Source organism: Myodes glareolus, chromosome 9 (assembly GCF_982192425.1).
Source record: "Myodes glareolus chromosome 9, mMyoGla1.1, whole genome shotgun sequence".
In the NCBI taxonomy this organism is placed as follows: domain Eukaryota; kingdom Metazoa; phylum Chordata; class Mammalia; order Rodentia; family Cricetidae; genus Myodes; species Myodes glareolus.
The window spans coordinates 2,296,445-2,315,828 of NC_142034.1; the positions used below are offsets into that span (position 1 = coordinate 2,296,445).

The window sequence follows — 19,384 nt, forward strand, 5'->3', positions numbered from 1 at the left end:
TATCCCATCAATACCAACTCAGATTGTTTTCCCACATTCCTTGACATCGTGCCCTTGATGTTCCCCAGTGGTGCTATAAATAAAACTTTATTAACTATAATTTGGAAGGTCTGCCTGAATTGCACATTAATTCTGTCTATGAAAAAACCCTCAATTAGCTGGAACCCACTTACACCAGTCCTTAATTAACCGCCTCCCTCCCTATTCTTGTTAATTAGTAGAGACAGATGATAACAACAACTTGGGGAACTTATTAAAACCAAGCAGGCATGTCTTCTCTCACACGTGGATCTTAGTTTTCAGATTTTTAGGGTTGTTGGAGTGTCAGGAAACTAGAAGGAACCCACAAGATTGGGAGGGAAGGAGCCGATAGGGGCGAGGGACAGTAGAATGCATGTGACGTAACAGTGTGGGGAACTCTGGCCTAACTTTAACCCAACACTGACCTCCGCTTCTCCATACACGTGCAACCCCGAGACAGACATTCTTAGTGAAAAAGACATTTTCTTCCTAACTCAGTGATTTTCTCAGGGACAGTGCCAAGCTCACACTCAGCCGTGTGTCCTGTTCTCTGGTCTGGAGTAATTTCCAGGGCAGTGTTAGGTTGTCTTGCAGCACGTGTCTGAAACAAGCCCACATTTTGTTTGTTTGGAAATCGAGGAGGAAGCAATGCAGGTTGCTGTATGCCCGAAATCCAGATCTTTAGCTATATCACTGGGGTACAGGATGCACAAGGCATGACATAGACTTACAGCTCAGAACCCAAACCCACCACCAAGGCCGGATTTAGCCCCTTCTAGGCTCACGTCCCTTATAAATCCCATACCTCCCCTCCCTAGCCCCCAAGCAGCCCCTGCTCTGCCTTTCCTGACTACAGACAAGTACACATCTTCTGCATTCTAAAGACACGGAACCATATAGTGCACAGTTCCATCACCAGCGTCTTTCAAGAGGCATGGGTATGTTGGGGTGAGCATGTGTGTGTGTGTGTATGTGTGCTTTTTTAAATCTCTGACTAGCATGTATGCCTGTTTAGACTACTTCCAACATCAAACTATGAAAACAAAGCTATTTAGAGCTAGATGTGCTGGCCTGCTCCTGTAGCTCCATCCAGTACTTGAGAGACTGTGGACTGTCATGTTCTAAAGGCCAGCATGTCCCCCCCCCCCGTCTCCAAGAAAGCTACAATAAATGTTCATGATATAAACAAGAAGTCAGAGTGGAGCTGCTGGACATGGGGACTTGGAGCCAAACCTGAGAACTTGAGTTTGATCCCGGGAACCAACATGATAGAGAAAACAAACACCTAATGCCTACAAGCTGTTCTCAGACTTTAGAGAAAAGGCTTTGTTGCATGCAGACCCATGATCTGGAGTTATTTCTCTCTCCTGTGGCCTGTCCATGTTAATGCTGTCTGCAGACAGAAGACACTTCCATCTCCCTGAGGACCATCCAGGGAATTTCTTTGTGGTTTTGTGTGAAATCTCAATTTCACCAGTAGTCACAAGTTTTCTCTTATAGATTCTTCTACAAGTTTTATTGTATTGAGCTTTACACTTGGTCTAGGATCCATTTTGGTGTAATTTTAAACTACGGTTCACTTTTCAGCACACGAGTCCCAAATGCGCGACTGTGGAGAAGATGACCTGCTCTCCCCAGCCTGTCTGAGCCTCTGTTGGGCACCAGTGCGCTCCTCTGTGTGGGGTCCTGCAGCACTATTCTCCCCACTGTCAGCCTCGTTGATGCCATGCTAACTTTTTAGTACTGTGGATTTAGAGCAAGTCTTGAAGTTGAAATAGGGAAGCATTGTTCTATTTCAAGATTGTTTTGGTCATTGTGGGTCCCTTGCCCATTTCCATATAGATTTTGGAGTCTTGGACAAGGACTGTCTTCTGTTGACTTAGGTGTTTCCTAATCCCTTGTCACTAGGACTTGCAGTGTTTGATGAATATATCTTTTATTATCTTTTGTCAGAATTTGGCTCTGTTATTTCCTATGTTATGATATCTTTATTTAATTTCAACTTCTAATTGTCGATTAATAATATTAAGACATCAATGGAGCTGGAGAAATGGCTCAGAGGTTAAGAGCATTGCCTGCTCTTCCAAAGGTCCTGAGTTCAATTCCCAGCAACCACATGGTGGCTCACAACCATCTGTAATGAGGTCTGGTGCCCTCTTCTGGCCAGTAGGCGTACACACAGACAGAATATTGTATACATAATAAATAAATAAATAAATAAATAAATAAATAAATAAATAAAGACATCAACTGACTTTTCTGTATATTAATCCCATAACCAATAGACTTAGTAATATTCTTATAAGTCCTGCAGAAGTTTAAAAATAGACTCAATCAGATCATCACACATTGTTTGAACAAAGACAGTAATTCCTTCCCCTGTTCACCCAGAGGTCCTTTTTTCCTCTTTTTGCTCTGCACAGGGGAGAATTCCCAGTGCAACAATGAAGACGTGAGAGTGGGTGCCCGGCCCATGTCTGTGCATTTCCTGCAGGCGGGGCTCTACCTGTCAAGGCTCCCACCATTACTAGTTTTTCTTTTCTCATTTCATCTATTTTTTTTTTTTTTAATTTTGAGACAAGGTTTCTCTCTGTAGCCATGGCTGCCCTGGAACTCTGCAGATCCACCTGCCTCTGCCCTCAGAGTGCTGGGATTAAAGGTGTGTGCTGCTACAGTCCAGGTGAACATTTTTAAAAATGATTTTCTGTGTGTTTCCCTGAGTATTCAGAGTACATGGCTGTCTCCTTGAGTCGATATGGTCAGTCACTCACTTTAACTTCTGTCTTAGTGCATTCCCGCTGCTGTGATCAAACACCCTGACAAAACCAATTAAAGGAGAGGATTCTGTTTGGTTTATAATCCCGGGTTATGGCCCATCACTAGGGGAACTGAAGCGACAGTCCCGTTACAATCGGGAGCAGAGAGAGAATGAACACATGCATGCTTACTACTCAGCTCAGTCTCCGTCCTTACACAATACAGGATTCAAACCCAGAGAATGGTGCTGCACAAAGTGGGCTGTGCTGTCCCACAGCAATCAATGTAAGCAAGACACGCCCACAGGCCAACCTGATCTAGACACCCTGTTACAGACACGCCCACGGGTCAACCTGATCTAGACACCCTGTTACAGACACGTCCACAGGCCAACCTGATCTAGACACCCTGTTACAGACATGTCCACAGGCCAACCTGATCTAGACACCCTGTTACAGACACGCCCACAGGCCAACCTGATCTAGACACCCCTTACAGACACGCCCACAGGCCAACCTGATCTAGACACCCTGTTACAGACATGCCCACAGGCCAACCTGATCTAGACACCCTGTTACAGACATGCCCACAGGCCAACCTGATCTAGACACCCTGTTACAGACATGCCCACAGGTCAACCTGATCTAGACACTCCCTCACTGAGATTCTTCCCAGTTGATTTTAGACCAGTGGTTCTCAGCCTTCCGATCTTTAATACAGTTTCTTATGTTGTGTTGACTCCCAACCGTAACATTATTTTTTGCTACCTCATAACTATAATTTTGTTACTTATGAGTCATAATGTAAATATCTGATATGCAGGATACAGGAAATGTGACCCCAGGATACAGATTGTGAGCCACAGGTGGAGAACCACTATTTTAGATTGTCAAGTCGACAATTAAAACTCACCTTCACAGCTATTAAACACCTTTACAACCCTGAAGGATTTCTATCAGAGAAGGAGGGAGGGAAGGGAAGAAGGGGGAGAGGGAGAGGGAAGGGGGGAGGGAGAGGGAGAGAGGAGAGAGGGAGAGAGGTGGGCAGTGTATGTGCACGACAGTGAATGTGGAAGGCTGGTCTGTTTCAGGTGTCTTCCTTGGAGAGTGTTTTTTTAAAAGATGGCTTCTCATCAGCCTGGAGCCCACTAACTGGCTAGACTAACTGGACAGAACTCCAGTTCTCTGCCCCTCTCTGCTGAGCGCTACAGATGCACTCAGCTTTTACGTGGGGGCTGGGGATCAAATTCACGTCTCCATGCTTTCACGGCAAGCACCTTGGCAATTGAGCTGCATCCCCAGCCTACATACTGATGTTCTGGATTTTCTACTCAGAACTTTTGTATCTATAGTCGTGAGGTCTACAGTTGTCTTGTGTTGTTTGCCTCGTTTGTGTTTTGCTACCAGAGTGTTACTGATCTCATGAAGAGATACAGAAAGGGGCGCACTGCTACCCATATGCCTCTTCCTTAATGTTTGGAAGAGTTCTCCATGGAAACCATCTGGATTTGTGGTGCTCTCTAACAGACATAAAGCTACTGAGATCATCTGTTTCTCCTTCCACCCGTCTGTCAAGGTCATTCCCAATGTTTACCTCCCATCCTTTCAGAACCATCAGTGGTATCTATCAACTGCTGCTCCAGATTCTAGGACCTTCTTTCTGTGTATCCTTCCCAGTCTGGGTAAAGGCACCGTGTTAAAGCAGCGCTATAGGTTCTCCACAGGAATTGGCCATTTTCTCACTGTCCTGCTTCTTCCTGAGGCTCCCTCTTTCCTAACTGATGCAGGCCGTCATGGTGTTCCACCACAGCAATAGTAACCCCAATAGGACAGATGCCTTTAATTCTTGTGGTGTCTAAAGGTTATTTATGGAATGTTAAATGTTTCTCTTGGGAGAGCTAGGAATCAAGGCCTCAACCCCTGAGCAAGCCCAGTTCAACACCTTTCCGACTCCACACGCAGGTGACACAGACCACTTCAAAGTGTGAGAACCAACCAGGAGAACTCCCCTAATCTCTCTTCTCCCAACCATGGGAGTTACCAGGAGTTCTGCTCCCGTCAGCTGTGATTTCCAGGATACACCTGTTAGGGATGCTCAGACAACTATCTCTCTGAATGAGATTTCAATGTCAAGGGAAGGAAACCCCAGCCGTCCACGCAGCGCTCCCCGGGCCTCCCTCCCACTGTCGTGTGCTCCAGTCTGGTGGCCAGGGATCTTCTCAGTGTGCCTTTACACCTCTGGTTTGCCTCCATCCTGCAGACACAGTTTTGTTCAGAGCGCAGAGGATGTTGCCCAGAGCCAGCTTTTTCCAGGGTCCCACCTTGGCCCGAGGTGTGCTATGGCCCTAGCCTTTGCCCACCAGCTGCCCTTCCTTACTGGCTGCACTGCTGCAGCCAATGGGTCTTTTCCCGAGGCGGGGGTGTGCTGAGCTGACTGATCTGTGGTTTATAGTTTTCACTGGTCATTACTTTTTCAAATATTTCTATGCCCTCAAGGGGTCAAAGTTGACAAGTGGAACCTTCTGTGGCTGCTGCACGGCTCCATGAACTTTCTGTGAGACTGAACTCCCCGCTGACCACCCAGGACTTTCCCGTGTCACATGCTGCTGCTCTCATTTCCAGACCTTTGCCTGGTGACTGTTCTGATGTGTGGAACCGATGCCCGCATCTGTCCTATGTGCTTGTCTGCCAGGCCTGACATCAGCAACAGCTTTGAACACATTTCCACAGGTCCACTTTCTTCTCATTATAGGTCTTATTTCCTGGTTTGTCACCTGCCTGGTCATTTGACAACAGTGTTAAAGGTAGCATAACAAGGCACAGGGAGAGACTCTGGAAGATATCGGCTCTTGGAGCAACAGCCTCAGAGAACAAGGGGACCTTGAGGAGGTAGGTACTCCCTGTCCTGAGCCAGCTGTCCCCGTGGGGTCCCTGTAATATATATTCAAAGGGAACATAACTCTTTATATCGTTTTTCATAGATCACCTGCTTTTCTTCTGCCCACACTTTTTTCTTTTTTCCCCCAAGATTTTTATTATTTGTGTCTGTGTGCACACATACAATTGTCATATGTATGTGAGAGGCCAGAAGAGTGTATGTGATCCCTTGGAGCTGGAGTTACAGGTGGTTGTGAGTTATTTAACATGGGTGCTGGGAACAGAAAATTTGGGTCTTTTTGTAGAACAGCCATCTATTGAGCTCCAAACCCACCATAAGGGCTGTATGACTTCTGCCCTGTGTTTGGGCTCTCTAGGATAGAGTGCCACATAGCAGTGTTCTGTAGCCACACAGCAGAGGAGTCCTGATGCGCTTTTAGCAGAGTCCAGCCTGAGCAGGCACTATCCTTCCCTCCAAAACATGCCAGAAAACTGGGTGGCTGCAGCATAGCGGGGATGGAGCACTGGCGACAGGCTTGTCTATAGCCATAGGATATCATATCTGTGGAATGCCATGTGTTATAGGCCACAGGTCATCTCACCTGTAGAATGTTGTATTACAGACTACAGGACGGCCCATAGGTCACGTCATCTGTAGAGTGTTATGGACTATGGAACCTCACCGTGGCAAACTTGGAATTAGCTGGGGTATCTGAGCTTGGCAGGTAGCAGGTGCCACTTGAGCAGGGAGGCAATTAGATGGAAGGCCAGATGTGAGGAGGGGAGGAGTGACTGCTTAAGCCCACAGGGGATTTTTGTCTCTGGGAATTATGGCCAAGGTCATTCAAAGAAGGGAAGACGAGGAAACTTTCATAACGTCCCTCAGCCAGACGACTGCTATTAGATAAATTGGTGCAACAAGCTGACTAGGAAATTAACTCACAGGGTGGTCTCTGGCGCCCGCAGGCAGTGCAAGAACATTGCAGGAAGGGCCTTTCCAACTAAGCCTGGTACCACGCACACAGCCGTCAGCGTGGTGCAAATATGAATCAAGGCTGTGTGTCTGCTCAAAATGCTGCAGCGTTTGTGCTCACAGCCAAGTGCAGCCTCGAGAGCAAGGAAACCATTGTGCCCAGGAGATAAATAGGAACTGAGAGTAGCAGGAAACACCAGAAACACCGGAGCATGGTGACCAACTGAAACTTCAGTGGCCATATCATGGGAAGCACTGTTGAGAAAATGCTACCAGCTTTCAGATCTGACTCTTCCTAAGACTTCAAACATAGGTATATTATCTTTAGGCACAAAAATACTGAAAATGAACCAAAAACCCCAAACTGGTAACCATTCTAACTTAAACTGGTCCACAGGAGTTCATGCAGCACGAGCAGAACGAGCGGCTAGAAGAGGGCCACTCTCCACGTCTCGGCGTCTGCCCATAGTGACAGACCCATGCTCTGTGACCATTTCTGCCCTTGCTGCTTTGCTCTGGCTTTGCTCCATGGCAGACTCCCAGGAGCCTTTCCATGTGACTCCACAGCCAGATACCAAGTACTACTGCCAATGCTGAGCAAGCTGACATAGCAATGAAGATCATGGGGTCGAAGGGAAGCCATTCCAAAGTGAGTTCCTTTGTTTATGTCACTTGGCCCTTCAGTGTACCGGAATACAGGTAAAACAGAAATGGTCACAAAGTATGGGCTCTGTGAGCCACAAAGACAAGCTTCTGGTTTATCAAGCACAAACCTCAGTGACCCAGGGAGACAAACGCGACACTGATAAGCTGCTCTCTGAGGGACCCCTTTTGACTGAAATTCACAAAGCAGCTTCCCAAGTCCTGGTCCTGGTGCTGGAGGTGGATGCCCCAGGGGAGTGAGGAGAGGGAGCTTGAACAAACGGGTGGCAGGATTTACCTCAGCCCTTTAACTCCTACACCTAGTGCCAGCGCCAAGCTACTATGCAGACAGAATGGTGACTACATGGTTGAGATATGTAATTTCTGGGTATTCTAGAGCATGCAGGAGCACACCCACCAGCTATCCCCGGAGGAGCCAAGGTGGAAGACATGACTCAGCAACCGCATGGCAGCTGCTCAGCAGGGCACTCAGGTCCTGGCTAGGCCACAGCCCAGAAAGGGAGACACACTAGGCTGGCTGGTGTCTATGGGGATAGTCCGAGAGCCTTAGGGACATCTCAGAACTGATAAGTAACCACCCGTTTGTTGCACAAGGCGAGGACGCAAACGTCAGTAAAATCCAAGGCTCAGCCACACAGAGAACAGGCAATGGGGACGGGCCGTGAGAGAGGCAAATGTGCTTTCCAAAAAAAAAGCCCACACGGAAGCTGACCATGAGCTCGTCTGGCCAACACAGTGCCCAGCTGAGTCTGAAGCTGAGTGTGGGAGTGGCTAGAAGGGGCCCAGGGCATCTGTAGTTAGAAACTCCTGGGCCAAAGGAGTGACGAGAGAAAGTGACTGTGTGGAGTGGCGTGCTGGCAGGACGGACAGTGGGCACAGTGGACCTCAGTGGAGCATAACAAGGAGGAGCTTTGGTGATCAGCTTTGGTGATCAGGAATAAAGAGCCCCTGGGGAGAGGCTAGGGATGTGGTGCAGCTGGTGGAAGGCTGGCTCTTGGCTTTCCTTGTGTGCAGGATCCCCCCTGCCCCAGGGGGGGCTCTATTCCCATCACTGCACCCACCTATGGGAGACAGAGCAGGAGACCAGGAAGTCGAGGTTGTCCTTGGCCACCTACTCTAGTCTCCACAGGCTCAGAGGAAGAACAGCCTGTGACACTGCAAACCAGGACCTCCCTTCCCTGACCTGCAGTAACTCTGTAGTCTCACAATCAGATCCAGACCCTGGCTCAGGCCACCACTCTGCCTGTCACAAGTCAGAAACATGCTACACTCATTCCTGTGTTTTCCGTCATGAGACTGAGGTAGGAACATGGTTTCTCCTACACAGTCCTTGTGTTTCACACACGCACACACCCATGACAATAGGCATAGAAGTTGGCTGGAATCAAGCTACAAACAGTGTTCTCAGCCTTCCTAACACTGCGACCCTTTAACAAAGTTCCTCATGTTGTGGTGACCCCCCAACCATAAACTTATTTCGTTACTACTTCATAACTGTAATTTTGCTACTGTTATGAATCATAATATAAATACCTGTGTTTTCCAGTTGTCCTAGGTGACCCCTGTGAAAGGGTCTTTCAATCCCTCCCCCAAAGGGGTCTTGACTCACAGATCTGTTCTAGGCCATCCCAAAAGCAAGCAGATAAGCAAAGTTGGTGACAGTTAACGCCTCTTCACCTCCCTCCTCGCCAGCCAGCCCCTCAAGCAGCCTGAACACGTATCAGTGCCATTTGCTCTCCATGGTCCCCCTTCTGGACTGCAGACTGAAACCACAAAGGTCTTCCCCAGACATCCACAACCCTGTAGAGGGTGGCGCTTGTCTTTGATGCCAGCACATCTGGAACCTCCTGAGTTTGTCCTTGCCTGGTGTTGCCTAGAAGGAGCTCCCACAGGCTCTGCCTAGGTACCCTGCACCTGCTCCACATTTGCACCCAAGGACCTCACAGGCCAAGGCCACTAGCTGGGACGAATCCCGAGTGGTCAGGGTAGCCTGTCTTCTGCTACAGCTCTACAGGCAGACTAGACTAGAGGGGTTTGGATGAGATATTGCCTGTCTTGGCTGTTGGTAGAGCCGGGAATGGACTCTCCTCATGGCCCATCCTCAAACCCTCTCCTTCAGGGAGGACCTTCTTCCCCGTCCCCTCTTCCTATGAGCTACTTCACAAACCAGAGTTCTCCGCCCCACAGCCCCGTCCTCTGCCCTCCTCACAGTCCACTGATCTTTCTACTGCCCCTTGCTTGCTTGACCTGCCAGCCTCCAGTCCTTTGTCACATGCAGAATCCCTGGGCTGACGGCACCACTTCATGCCACGCTCATGGTCAGTGACTCCCACTTCTATATGGTGCAACTTTGGCCCCACAATGTTTTCTTTTAAAAAAGTGTCTGTGCCTGTGTCCCCGAAGGGTAGTGAGTCTTCTGAGGTCAGGGAGAGGGACTGCTAACCTCTTTGTCACCTACAGACCTCAGCACTAAGCTCTGGATGCAGGCCCCACAAATTTTTGTGGAGAAGACGAATGGCTGTAGGGCCAGGGTTTGTAAGGAGCTGTGGATGATACAACTGGAAAGTGCTGGGACTGGACTCAGTCCCCTTCCTGTAAAGAAAGGACCATTAATGGTCCATCCAAGGCTACAGGCAGGATGGGTACAGATAGGGCGGTGGTGGGCTGGGCTTTGGGGCCAGTGCTAGCATGTTAAGAAACAAGGAAAGAAGGGTGTGGCGGGACAGGGCTGTGGTGAGGAGGCAGGTTTGGGCCCAGGGCCACTTGCTGCCATTGCAGAAACACAGGAAAGGCTGAAGAATGGTCAGGGTACGGTCAGAGTGCAGGTGACAGGGACACACAGAAGACAGACAAGCGATGAAAAGGTTGGTAGAGACTTGGGCAGGTTTTGGTTGGGGAGAGTACGAGAGCAGGAGGACAGTCACAAACTGAAGGCATGCAGTATGGAAGAATAGGAATGGCTGCCCCCCAGATCTGGGGTCTCTCAGGTGAGGTAGCTCAAGGTCCACAGGCAGAGCCCTGCTTCCCACCACTGGGGCTAAATGGAAGTTACTCACACTGTCCACAGCGAGGATTTTGGCCCAGATGAAGACAAGGAGCGGCCGCAGCTCTCGGGCTGAACTCTGGAGCAGCTTCAGCACATAGGGGAAGATGCCCACCGACAGGGCCTGGAGGTAAAAGACAGCGTCAGCACAGGCCAGTGATCCCTTGCTGGTGGCGCTGGTTTGCCTCACTTCACTCCCCAGACTGCAAGCATTCCTGCCCCCCCCCACCTCCCCTTTAGGACCAAGCTTGGAAGAACCACTGTTGAATTCTTCCGTTTAATTTTAGAGTTTTCTCTTTCCTTCTTCAAATATTGTTCTTCCTATTTTTAGGCTTTTCTCCTTCCTCCCTCAACATTAGCCTGCAATCCATCACTCTGTTGACAATATCTAATTAATGAAAACGTGAAGCTGATAACCTGTTCACCCCATAGCACTCTGCAGCAGACTTACGTAGGCGATTTCACTGTGTGCCACTTACAATGGGCAGCTACTGTTCATAAGGTAATAAAACCAATTCATATGAAATGTGTAATTGTTCTATCAGCATTGCTTTAAACTTCACTTATTGAATTTATTGTAAGTGTATGTGTACGTTTGTATGTTGGAACACTTCTTGTGTACATAGCAAGTCAAATAGAGGTTGTCTTGGGAGTTTTCCTCTACCACCTCACCTTATTTTCTGAGATGGTTTTGTACTAAACCTGGAGTCTGCTGGTAAGGGTAGACTGGCCGCCAATGATTTTCAGGGACTATCCACCTGCCTCTGCACCAGCTTTTCCACAGATGCTGTGTATCTGAACTCAGGTACTAATGCTTGCTCACAGGTACTTTACCCATGGAGACGGGGTAAAGTCCTTTCAGCCCTAAACCTTTACTTGCAAAAACAGCCCAATAAGCTCTCCACACTGCAGAAGGCTGAAGGCTCTAAGGCACTTTTGGTCTTCCAGGAGGCTCCCCCAGCTCTCTTTGGTTTCCTTATGGCTTATTTGTTGGAAACATGGATCACTATTTGGTTCTACTTCAGTTTTGCAGAATGAGGACCCAGAATTGTAGGCGGAAGTTTCCTGTCCTGATCACTTGCTCCCAAATAACCGCACAGAGGCTTTATATCGATTACAAATGCTTGGTTGTCAGCTCAGGCTTGTTACTAACTAGCTCTTACAACTTAATCCATTTCTATTAATCTACGTGCTGCCCTGAGGCTCGTGGCTTTTACCTCTATCCCATTTTGTGTATCCAACTCGTTCTCCATCCTGACTCTGCCCTTCTTCCTCCTGACATTCTACTTGTCTGGCTCCCCTGCCTAACCTTATCCTGTTCATCTATTGGCCAGTCAGCTTATTTATTAAACCAATCACAGTGACAAAGGGATTATTCCACAGCAAAGAATGGTTCAGAACTGTACCTAAATCACCTGCAGACAATGTGAGGGTGTGGGCTTCATGGGAGGAAAAGGCCATGGAGGGTACATGCCCACCTGCTTGTGGCTCCTGGCAAGTCTAACAATGATGGGGACCAATGGCAGAAGCCCCAAAGCACCAGGGAGAGAAGTGCTTACCCAGGCTCACATGACTTTTGCTGGTTCTAGTTTGGAGTTTACAGAGTATCTCATTCATTGGGCCTAATCTTTGCCTCCCTTCCCCCAAGTAAGGCAAAAGGCACGCACCAAGCTCACCGCCCAGGGACCCAAGTCCAAAAAGCGTCCCAACAAGTCCAAGGCCCTCAGCCGGTGCACCTGGCTTAGCAGCACCTGGAAAAGCAAGAAAGATATTGAACCATAACAAAATGACACCGATTACCACCTCTCTAAGAAAGCTCCAGTGTGGGCTGGCAGCCCAGGAGGGGTCTGACAAGACAACTTCCCCATGTTCAATGATTTTTTCTTCTAGCTCAGATGCTGCTGGGTAGTTCGTGCTTTAGACAGACTGTAAAAACACTTCTTCATTACCCAAGTAAAATATGCTGCCCGCGTCGTCCACTGTGTTCAACAGGACCAGCACTGGGGGCGCTGTTCTCTATGCACACCCTTGCCTGGGTGAGTCTGAACCAGGTGGCACATCTATTCCTACTCCCTTTCTCAACTGATGATGATGCGTGGTGAGGATGGTGCCCCATCCTGAGACGCCCATGGCGGTGTCTCTCCAGAGGGCAGCACAGCACATCCTCTGTATAAATGTTCAATTTGTTAGAACGGTTCCCTCAATGCTAGCTATCACAATGCTATGACAATACCCTAATCTGCAATCTTTGCACAGTCTCACATTTTTTTTTTCTCCTGAGGATAAATCTGAGAAGTAAAATTATAGGTTATAACATCTGCATGACATTACCACAATGCCCTCGACTAACTACCTCTGTCTTCTAACAAGAGGCAGCACCGTGGTACCCACTGGTAAAGCACCCGACATCTCTTTGCTCTGATTTATTAATGCTCAGTACAAGGTCAAAACCACCCTCAGGAACAAGGTCTGCTAACAGTGACTGCTCATGGGTAACACTGTCCACTGTCATCTTTTGTGACAATGAGAATCATCACTAGAGATACGGGAACAATGTCAAATACTACTTGGCTTTTCTCCCTCCAATAGCACATTTTCTGTTTCTTTTACTGATTTATAGCTTTAAAAAGCTGAGGTCCAACATGAATTAAAATTATTTTAAGAATATAAATGACTGGCTTTTAAGGATGTGTATTTGTACTTCAAAAAATTAGAAAGGGTGGTGGTGGGGGACGCTAAAGATTTGGCTTGGCAGTTAAGAGCACCAGCTGCTCTTACAGAAGACCTGGGTACAATTCCAAGAACCTACATGGTGGTTCACAACCATCTGCAACTCCAGTTCCAGAAGATCTGACAGCCTCTTCTGGCCTCTGTGGGCAGTATGCATGTTACATAGACATGCATGCTGGCAAAACACCCAGGCACATAAAATCAATAAATCTTCTCTTAAAAATTAAAAAATAAGCAAGAACCAAACTCCTGTTTCACACTACCACAGACGACAGAGATGGAGCAGGTCCCGGGTTCCCGTCCATCTGTCAAGTGGGTCTAAGGGGCAAACGTGCCTGCATGAAATCCAAGTAGAACAGGGTCTGTCATGGTGCCTGAGACATGAAGAGAAACAGGCTCTGGGGGACAAGGACCTCCCTCCAGTAGGGGGCAGACAACATAGGACAGAACACAGCCCCACACTTCCAGGTTAAGACTGTATCTGACATAAGATGCACTGACGGCAAACAAACGCTCAGGATTGTGTAGCCGCCATGTAAGAGAGTAACTCTGCCCCATGAATTCATTCTTGCCTTTCTTGTTTAATGGTGACTTTCTTTCTTCTGTTTGGGGTGCCTCGGCCCACCTACTCCGAGGCGGGGATGGTAGTCATGGGGGGTGGGAGTGTCCCTGGCAGAGCCACAACACAATGACAGGCCTACACTTTGGGACTGCTTTTTGAAAGCTGACAGTGGCCATAGATATCAGTTGTGCCAATTTGGAGGAAGTAGCAGTTAAAAAAATTCTCTCCTTTTTGTTGATTTCATTCTTAAAAGGCAGAAAGGAAGCCGAAGCCAGTGGGCGAGGCCCAGGTCCCTGCTACTGTTTCTCTACAGCCTGATGGAACCTCTCGGCGCTCCTACACACCATCACTAATGCCTCTCAGCTACTGTGGGGGAGAAATTCACTCTGGCTTTATGGGAGTGGCAGGCAGCTGAAGAGAACCCATGCAGCCTGAATGATGACACTTTCTCCCTTCCTAATGTCTCTAGTCCTGCCAAGGCGCTGGAGGATAACTTGTGAAAAGCCAGTTCTAGCTTTGGAAAAATAAAGGTTTTCAGGTTTTCAGGACAAAGCAAGGAAAGTAACTAAGAGTGAGGCCAGGGTGAGCCTCATGAGCTGGAACTCCCTGGTGCCTCCTGGCCTTTACCTTCTTGTCTTTTCCTTTCCTAGCTCTGTCCATCCTGGTGGAGGACCCAGTGCTTACATTTTCCTAACGACCACATGGACAATGGCTAATGCTCTTCCCGCAGCTATTTCCTCTTGCCTGGCATCAGATTGGCTCTAGAGGTCTCCCCTTTCCCTGAGAGAGTGTGGGCTGTAAATGGAATGAGTCGATAAAGTCATTTACAAAAGGACTGTTTGCCAGACCCCAAAGAACTGGATTAACGCCTGGCACTGCAGCCCTGCTGTGGGGAGGACAACTTTGCTCTGCTCTGCTGCCACAGTGAGAGGCAGGTTGGAGAGAGATGCGTGGTGACAAAGGTGACCTGAGAGGAGCCCCCGGCACTGCTGCCATTTCCTGCAGTCAGATGGGCACCTCAGTGATCCAGGCTTTGTCCTGCGACTACTGTTACTGTTGCTGTTGTTACTGTTTGGAAAACATTTGCTTATAGATGACTTTGCAATTCCAGGACAGTGTTAAAACTAATCTAGACATACATAAGCGGAGCAGTGATGATCATTTTCATAATGTCAGAAAATAAGTAACAATACAATTACCTCCGGTTTGATCCATGTCATTCTTTCAAGGTTCCTACTTCAGCAGGAACAGGCTATGGTTACCATTTTACATGTACATGTACTCTTCTTTCTTGCCTCTTTCTTGCTGGCTGGGATTCCTGGTGCTCTAGGTGGGGTATGTGAGCCACCGAGGCTGTTAGGTTGGCTGCCCTGTGGGAGGGACTCTGGGCAGGAATGGCCACTGTGTTCTATTGAGGGGATTTTTGAGCTGCAGTTGCTCTGAGCATTTGGCCCAGTGAAGATGGATGGTTGTCCGTCACAATGTGGTTAACAGCTCTAATGGGCAAGCACAAGCCCTTCTTGGAAGGAAGCAAGGCCAATGTTCTTGGACAGGTGGAAATCAGACCCACGGTGCGTTTTATAGAGGGAAGTAATTTGGTAAGAGCTCTGGAGAGTGATGGCCCTATCACTGGCTCTTGGCAAGGTCTGGAGGGCAGCCTGTCCTTTATCCCTCCAGGCACCCTACCTTTCCAAGCCAGTACCCTCTCATGACTTCCACAGCTGACAGAGCTGCTCCTCCCCCGCTACGTGGTAAGTAGTATTTTCTGGAATCTACAGTAAGTCACAAGTCCTCAGTGTCTGGTCTGGCTTTTCTTAGTCACAACCCAGCTCACCAGTTTCTCCCACAAATACACATTTAATAAAACACAAACTTGGTGACCTGTTATCTACCCACCTGTGATGACGAATCCACTCTTCATATTCCTATCCCATGCCATTTTAGTAACCAAAAGTCAGCAAGCAGTAAATGGGTTCCCCACAACCAGACCAGTTTGCACGTGAATGACAGACACATCAGAAGGTACTGTTTCTTATGGGTCCCCGCCAAGGGAAGGCTGATGGCACCTGGACAGTCTGTGAGGCTTTGGTGCTGGTCAGGAGAATGAGTGCTGTGGCTCAGTTAGAATTTGCTTGGTGGCCTCACCATTCTCTCACAGGACAAATTTGTATCTCATGTCCTTCCAAACAGAAGAAGGTAGTGATGCCGAGAGCCCGCCCCAAAGCGAAGCTTGTTGGCAGCAGCATCTTATCCATTCCTGACTGGTACACAGGAGGTGGGGGGATACAGGAGGTGGAGGCATGGTGACCTATGCCAGTTTATATCTAATTGGGAGAGGAAGAAGGGAATTCAATGACTTTGCCAAAAAAGGCCACTGGGAGTAAGTAAGCATCTACTGACTTCAGATCAGAAGTGAGGCATTGATGGGCCATCTGACTGAAGCACAGCCCCCTGGGGGACCGCTACTGCCCAGACCCTCTTGTGCCTATGACGCACACAGAACAGATGCCTCAGATAGTCTAGGCCTGTTGGAAGTGACCGACCTGTAGGACGATGGGCAGCTGCTCTGGAGGGCTTCTGTTTTCCACGCCCATCGTGAGCCACACCTGGAATGCTGTCAGCTGCTCAGCAAAGAACGGGCTATGCTGTAGGAGAAGCAAAGAGCTGGTTAGTGAGGCCGGTTTCCTTACACCACCTTTACCCCTCTGTCCTGACAAGGCAGTGACCGTGAGGGGCAGAGCTGGTGGGAGCAGGTCTTACAGGCTTTGTCAACAGCCTGGGCAGAAGAAAGGAAGTCTGGGTCTTGCAGCCTGAGCACTTGGATGACATGTTCCTGTCAGTAAGTGGAGAGCTGGTGACGAGAGGAAGCCTGGGTGCACAGAGTGCATGTGCTGTCTACCTGAGCAAAGACACACGAGTAGTTGCCTCTTAGTCAGAGAGACGACTCTATAGCTATTGGCACAGATTTCTTCTTTTTAAAAGATTTTTTAATTATGCATGTGTCTGTGTGTGTGTGTTCATGTGAATGCTGGTACCTATGGAGGTCACTGGATCTCCTGAGCTCCAATTACAGGCAGCTGTGGGCCACCCAATGTTGGCGTTAGGAATTGGTCCCAGGCCTTCTCCAAGAGCAGCAATGCTCTCCGCAGGAACACTAGGCATCGTGAACACTGAGCCATCTCTCTAGCACCCCGCTCCTTTATTATAGCATTACGACGACCATTATTCTGAAAGACAGGGTCTCTCTGTACCTACACTAGCCTGGAGCTCACATGTAGAGTTCACCTCCTCAGCTTCCTGAGAGATGAAATTACAGGTATGGTTATTTTTGGAAGTTGAGCTATAGAGAAGGGACCCAGGATGGAATTGGGCTTCTAGTACTTAGAGGTCAAGGAGACAGCTGTGAAGAGAATGGTCGTGGGGAGAAAGCCAGGCCAGTGATGCGCTCAAAACTATGGTCCATCTGTGGCTTTCCTTCAGAGACACAGAGGGCATCCTAGATATTAACAACTGTCTTGGACACAGCAAAAAAGACAGGAGAAAGGACAGAGAAGAGGGAAGCCAGTGAAGACACACTGTGGAGGAGGTGGCTGCAAAGGGAAGGAGAGACTTGGGTTGAGTGCGGTGGAAGAGCAGACAAGGATAAGCAGGTAGAGGGGGAGGGCGGTGGAAGCTGCTGGAGAAGGACCGGGCAAGGGACTGACAGTGGAATGGGGGGGCACGGGGAAGAGAAGTGGAGGGCATGCTGCAAGGCCGTGCTGGGCTGGAGGTGAGAAGCTGGTGCTCTCTCCTCCGCCCTTGTTTCTGAGGAGAGTGTACACAGAGCTGTGAGGGAGGAGCTGAGTTAGAGCTTCTCAGGCCCAGCTGAAGGACAGCTACATGGGTGTGGGATGAGGAGACAAAGGGCAAAGGCAGCACAGCATTAGCACCGATGGCCTGGCCCTAACCGTGGAGCAGGGCTTGGGCCTTCCGGCTAGCATGAAAGCCAATGGAGTCGGAGTCCTGGAGGACCACTAGAGAGGCTGGCAGGGCATCACCAAGGTCTCTTTGTTCCCACACTAGGGTTACCAGCAATGACGTGCAACCCATAGGAAAGGGGTGGCTTGGGAAAGACGGAGGACAACAGGATTGGAAGAGACTGGGAAGCAAGAGGCTATAGCCAGTACAGTCTTCTGTTCTCTGTATCACCCTCACTGCCATAGAGAACTGCTCTCCATGGGCCAGACACAGCTACAAAACGAGCAGTGTCTTGTTCTCAGGCACCACTTCCCTTTGGGGCGCTCTCTTCCCTGGGCGAGGTGGCAGCACTCAGCAGAGCTCTAACTGGGAGCCCCAGTTGGAGGAAGCAGCTTTGTCTCCACCCTGTAGCACACCTTCCCTGACAACTCTGTCAGAGCCCGGGCACTATAGTAAAGGCCCAAGCACCCAGGTTCCTAGGCTCACTGGCCGCTCAGGAAGGCACAGCTCACACAAAGAAGCTGGAGTGCAGCTCCCGAAGTGGTTTCCATTTTCACGTAGGAATTATTCACCAATCGTTTTTAAAACCCATTAAGTATGTCCTCCCCCAATCCCATAAGACCGTGGTGTTCGCCTGTGAATGAGAATCACACCCTCTCTCTCCAGTCGGCCATGTTTATGGATTTTTCACACTGCGCTGGTGGAGTGACTGCTCCAGACAAAGAGACACCAGTTCTTGATGGAGCCAGGCGAGGTGGCACACGCGTGTGATCTCAGCATTGGGGAAGCAGAGGCAGGAGATCAGCCTGCTTTACACGATGAGCTCCAGGTCAGCCAGGGTTACACAGCAAGACTCTTTCTACAAACAAACAGACAAACCTACAAACAAGCAAACAACTCAACTCCTTCACTTAAACTTGACCGGAGAAGAAAAGCACACCTCTGCTAGCTGTCGGGCTAAAGCCAAGGGGAAACACGGGGGCAACCACATAGCATGAGGGCTGCACAGGTGGCCCACATGAGGATTCAGAGTTGGCACCTGAGCCAAGTCTCTCAGCTGACCTTGTCATCAGACCAGAAGGGAACAACCAGTGAAGACTGAGGGACCAAGGCAAGGCATATAGCTGTAACTGCATGTCCCATCTTCCAGGATAAATGGCAAACAAGATGATCTGCTGTAGGTCTAAAATAGGTCCTATACGATTTCTCAGAAAATTAGAAAACAACCACTTTTGGGTATATATCCAAAGGATGCTCAACCGTGCCACAAGGACATGTGCTCAACTATATTCATAGCAGCTTTGTTTGTCACAGCCAGAACCTGGAAACAAACTAAATGCCCCTTGATCGAAGAATGGATAAGAAAAATGTGGCACAATTACACAATGGAGTACTACACAGCAGAAAAAATAACGACATCTTGAATTTGGCAGGAAAATGGATGGAACTAGAAAACATTATTTTGAGCGAGGTAACCCAGACACAGAAAGACAATTATCACATGTACTCATTCATAGGTGGTTCTAAAACATAAAGCAAAGAAAGCCAGCCTACAAACCACAATCCCAGAGAACTTAGACAACAATATGGTCACTAAGAGAGACTTACATAGATGTAATCTATGTGGGAAGTAGAAAGTATAAAAAGACAAGATCTCCTAAGTAAATTGGGAGCACGGGGGCCTTGGGGAATGGTTGAAGAGGGGAGGGGAGAGGCAGGGAGGGGCGCAGAGAAAAATGTAGAGCTCAACAAATATCAATAAAAATGTACAAAATTAAAAAAATAAAAAAAAATAGGCCTTA

General features: G+C 48.6%; 1 protein-coding gene across 2 annotated transcripts in view; it reads right to left on the reverse strand.

Moving 5' to 3' along the window:
• Positions 1–19,384, reverse strand: part of Rptor (regulatory associated protein of MTOR complex 1) — a 300,137-nt gene that overhangs the window by 62,346 nt on the left and 218,407 nt on the right. For both annotated transcript variants that reach the window (XM_048429258.3, XM_048429259.3), the window contains exons 11-13: positions 16,169–16,270; positions 12,001–12,084; positions 10,347–10,457 (exon numbers count right to left, since the gene is read on the reverse strand). In XM_048429258.3, coding sequence (XP_048285215.1) covers positions 10,347–10,457; positions 12,001–12,084; positions 16,169–16,270 — 297 coding nt within the window. The remainder of the gene's footprint in view (positions 1–10,346; positions 10,458–12,000; positions 12,085–16,168; positions 16,271–19,384) is intronic.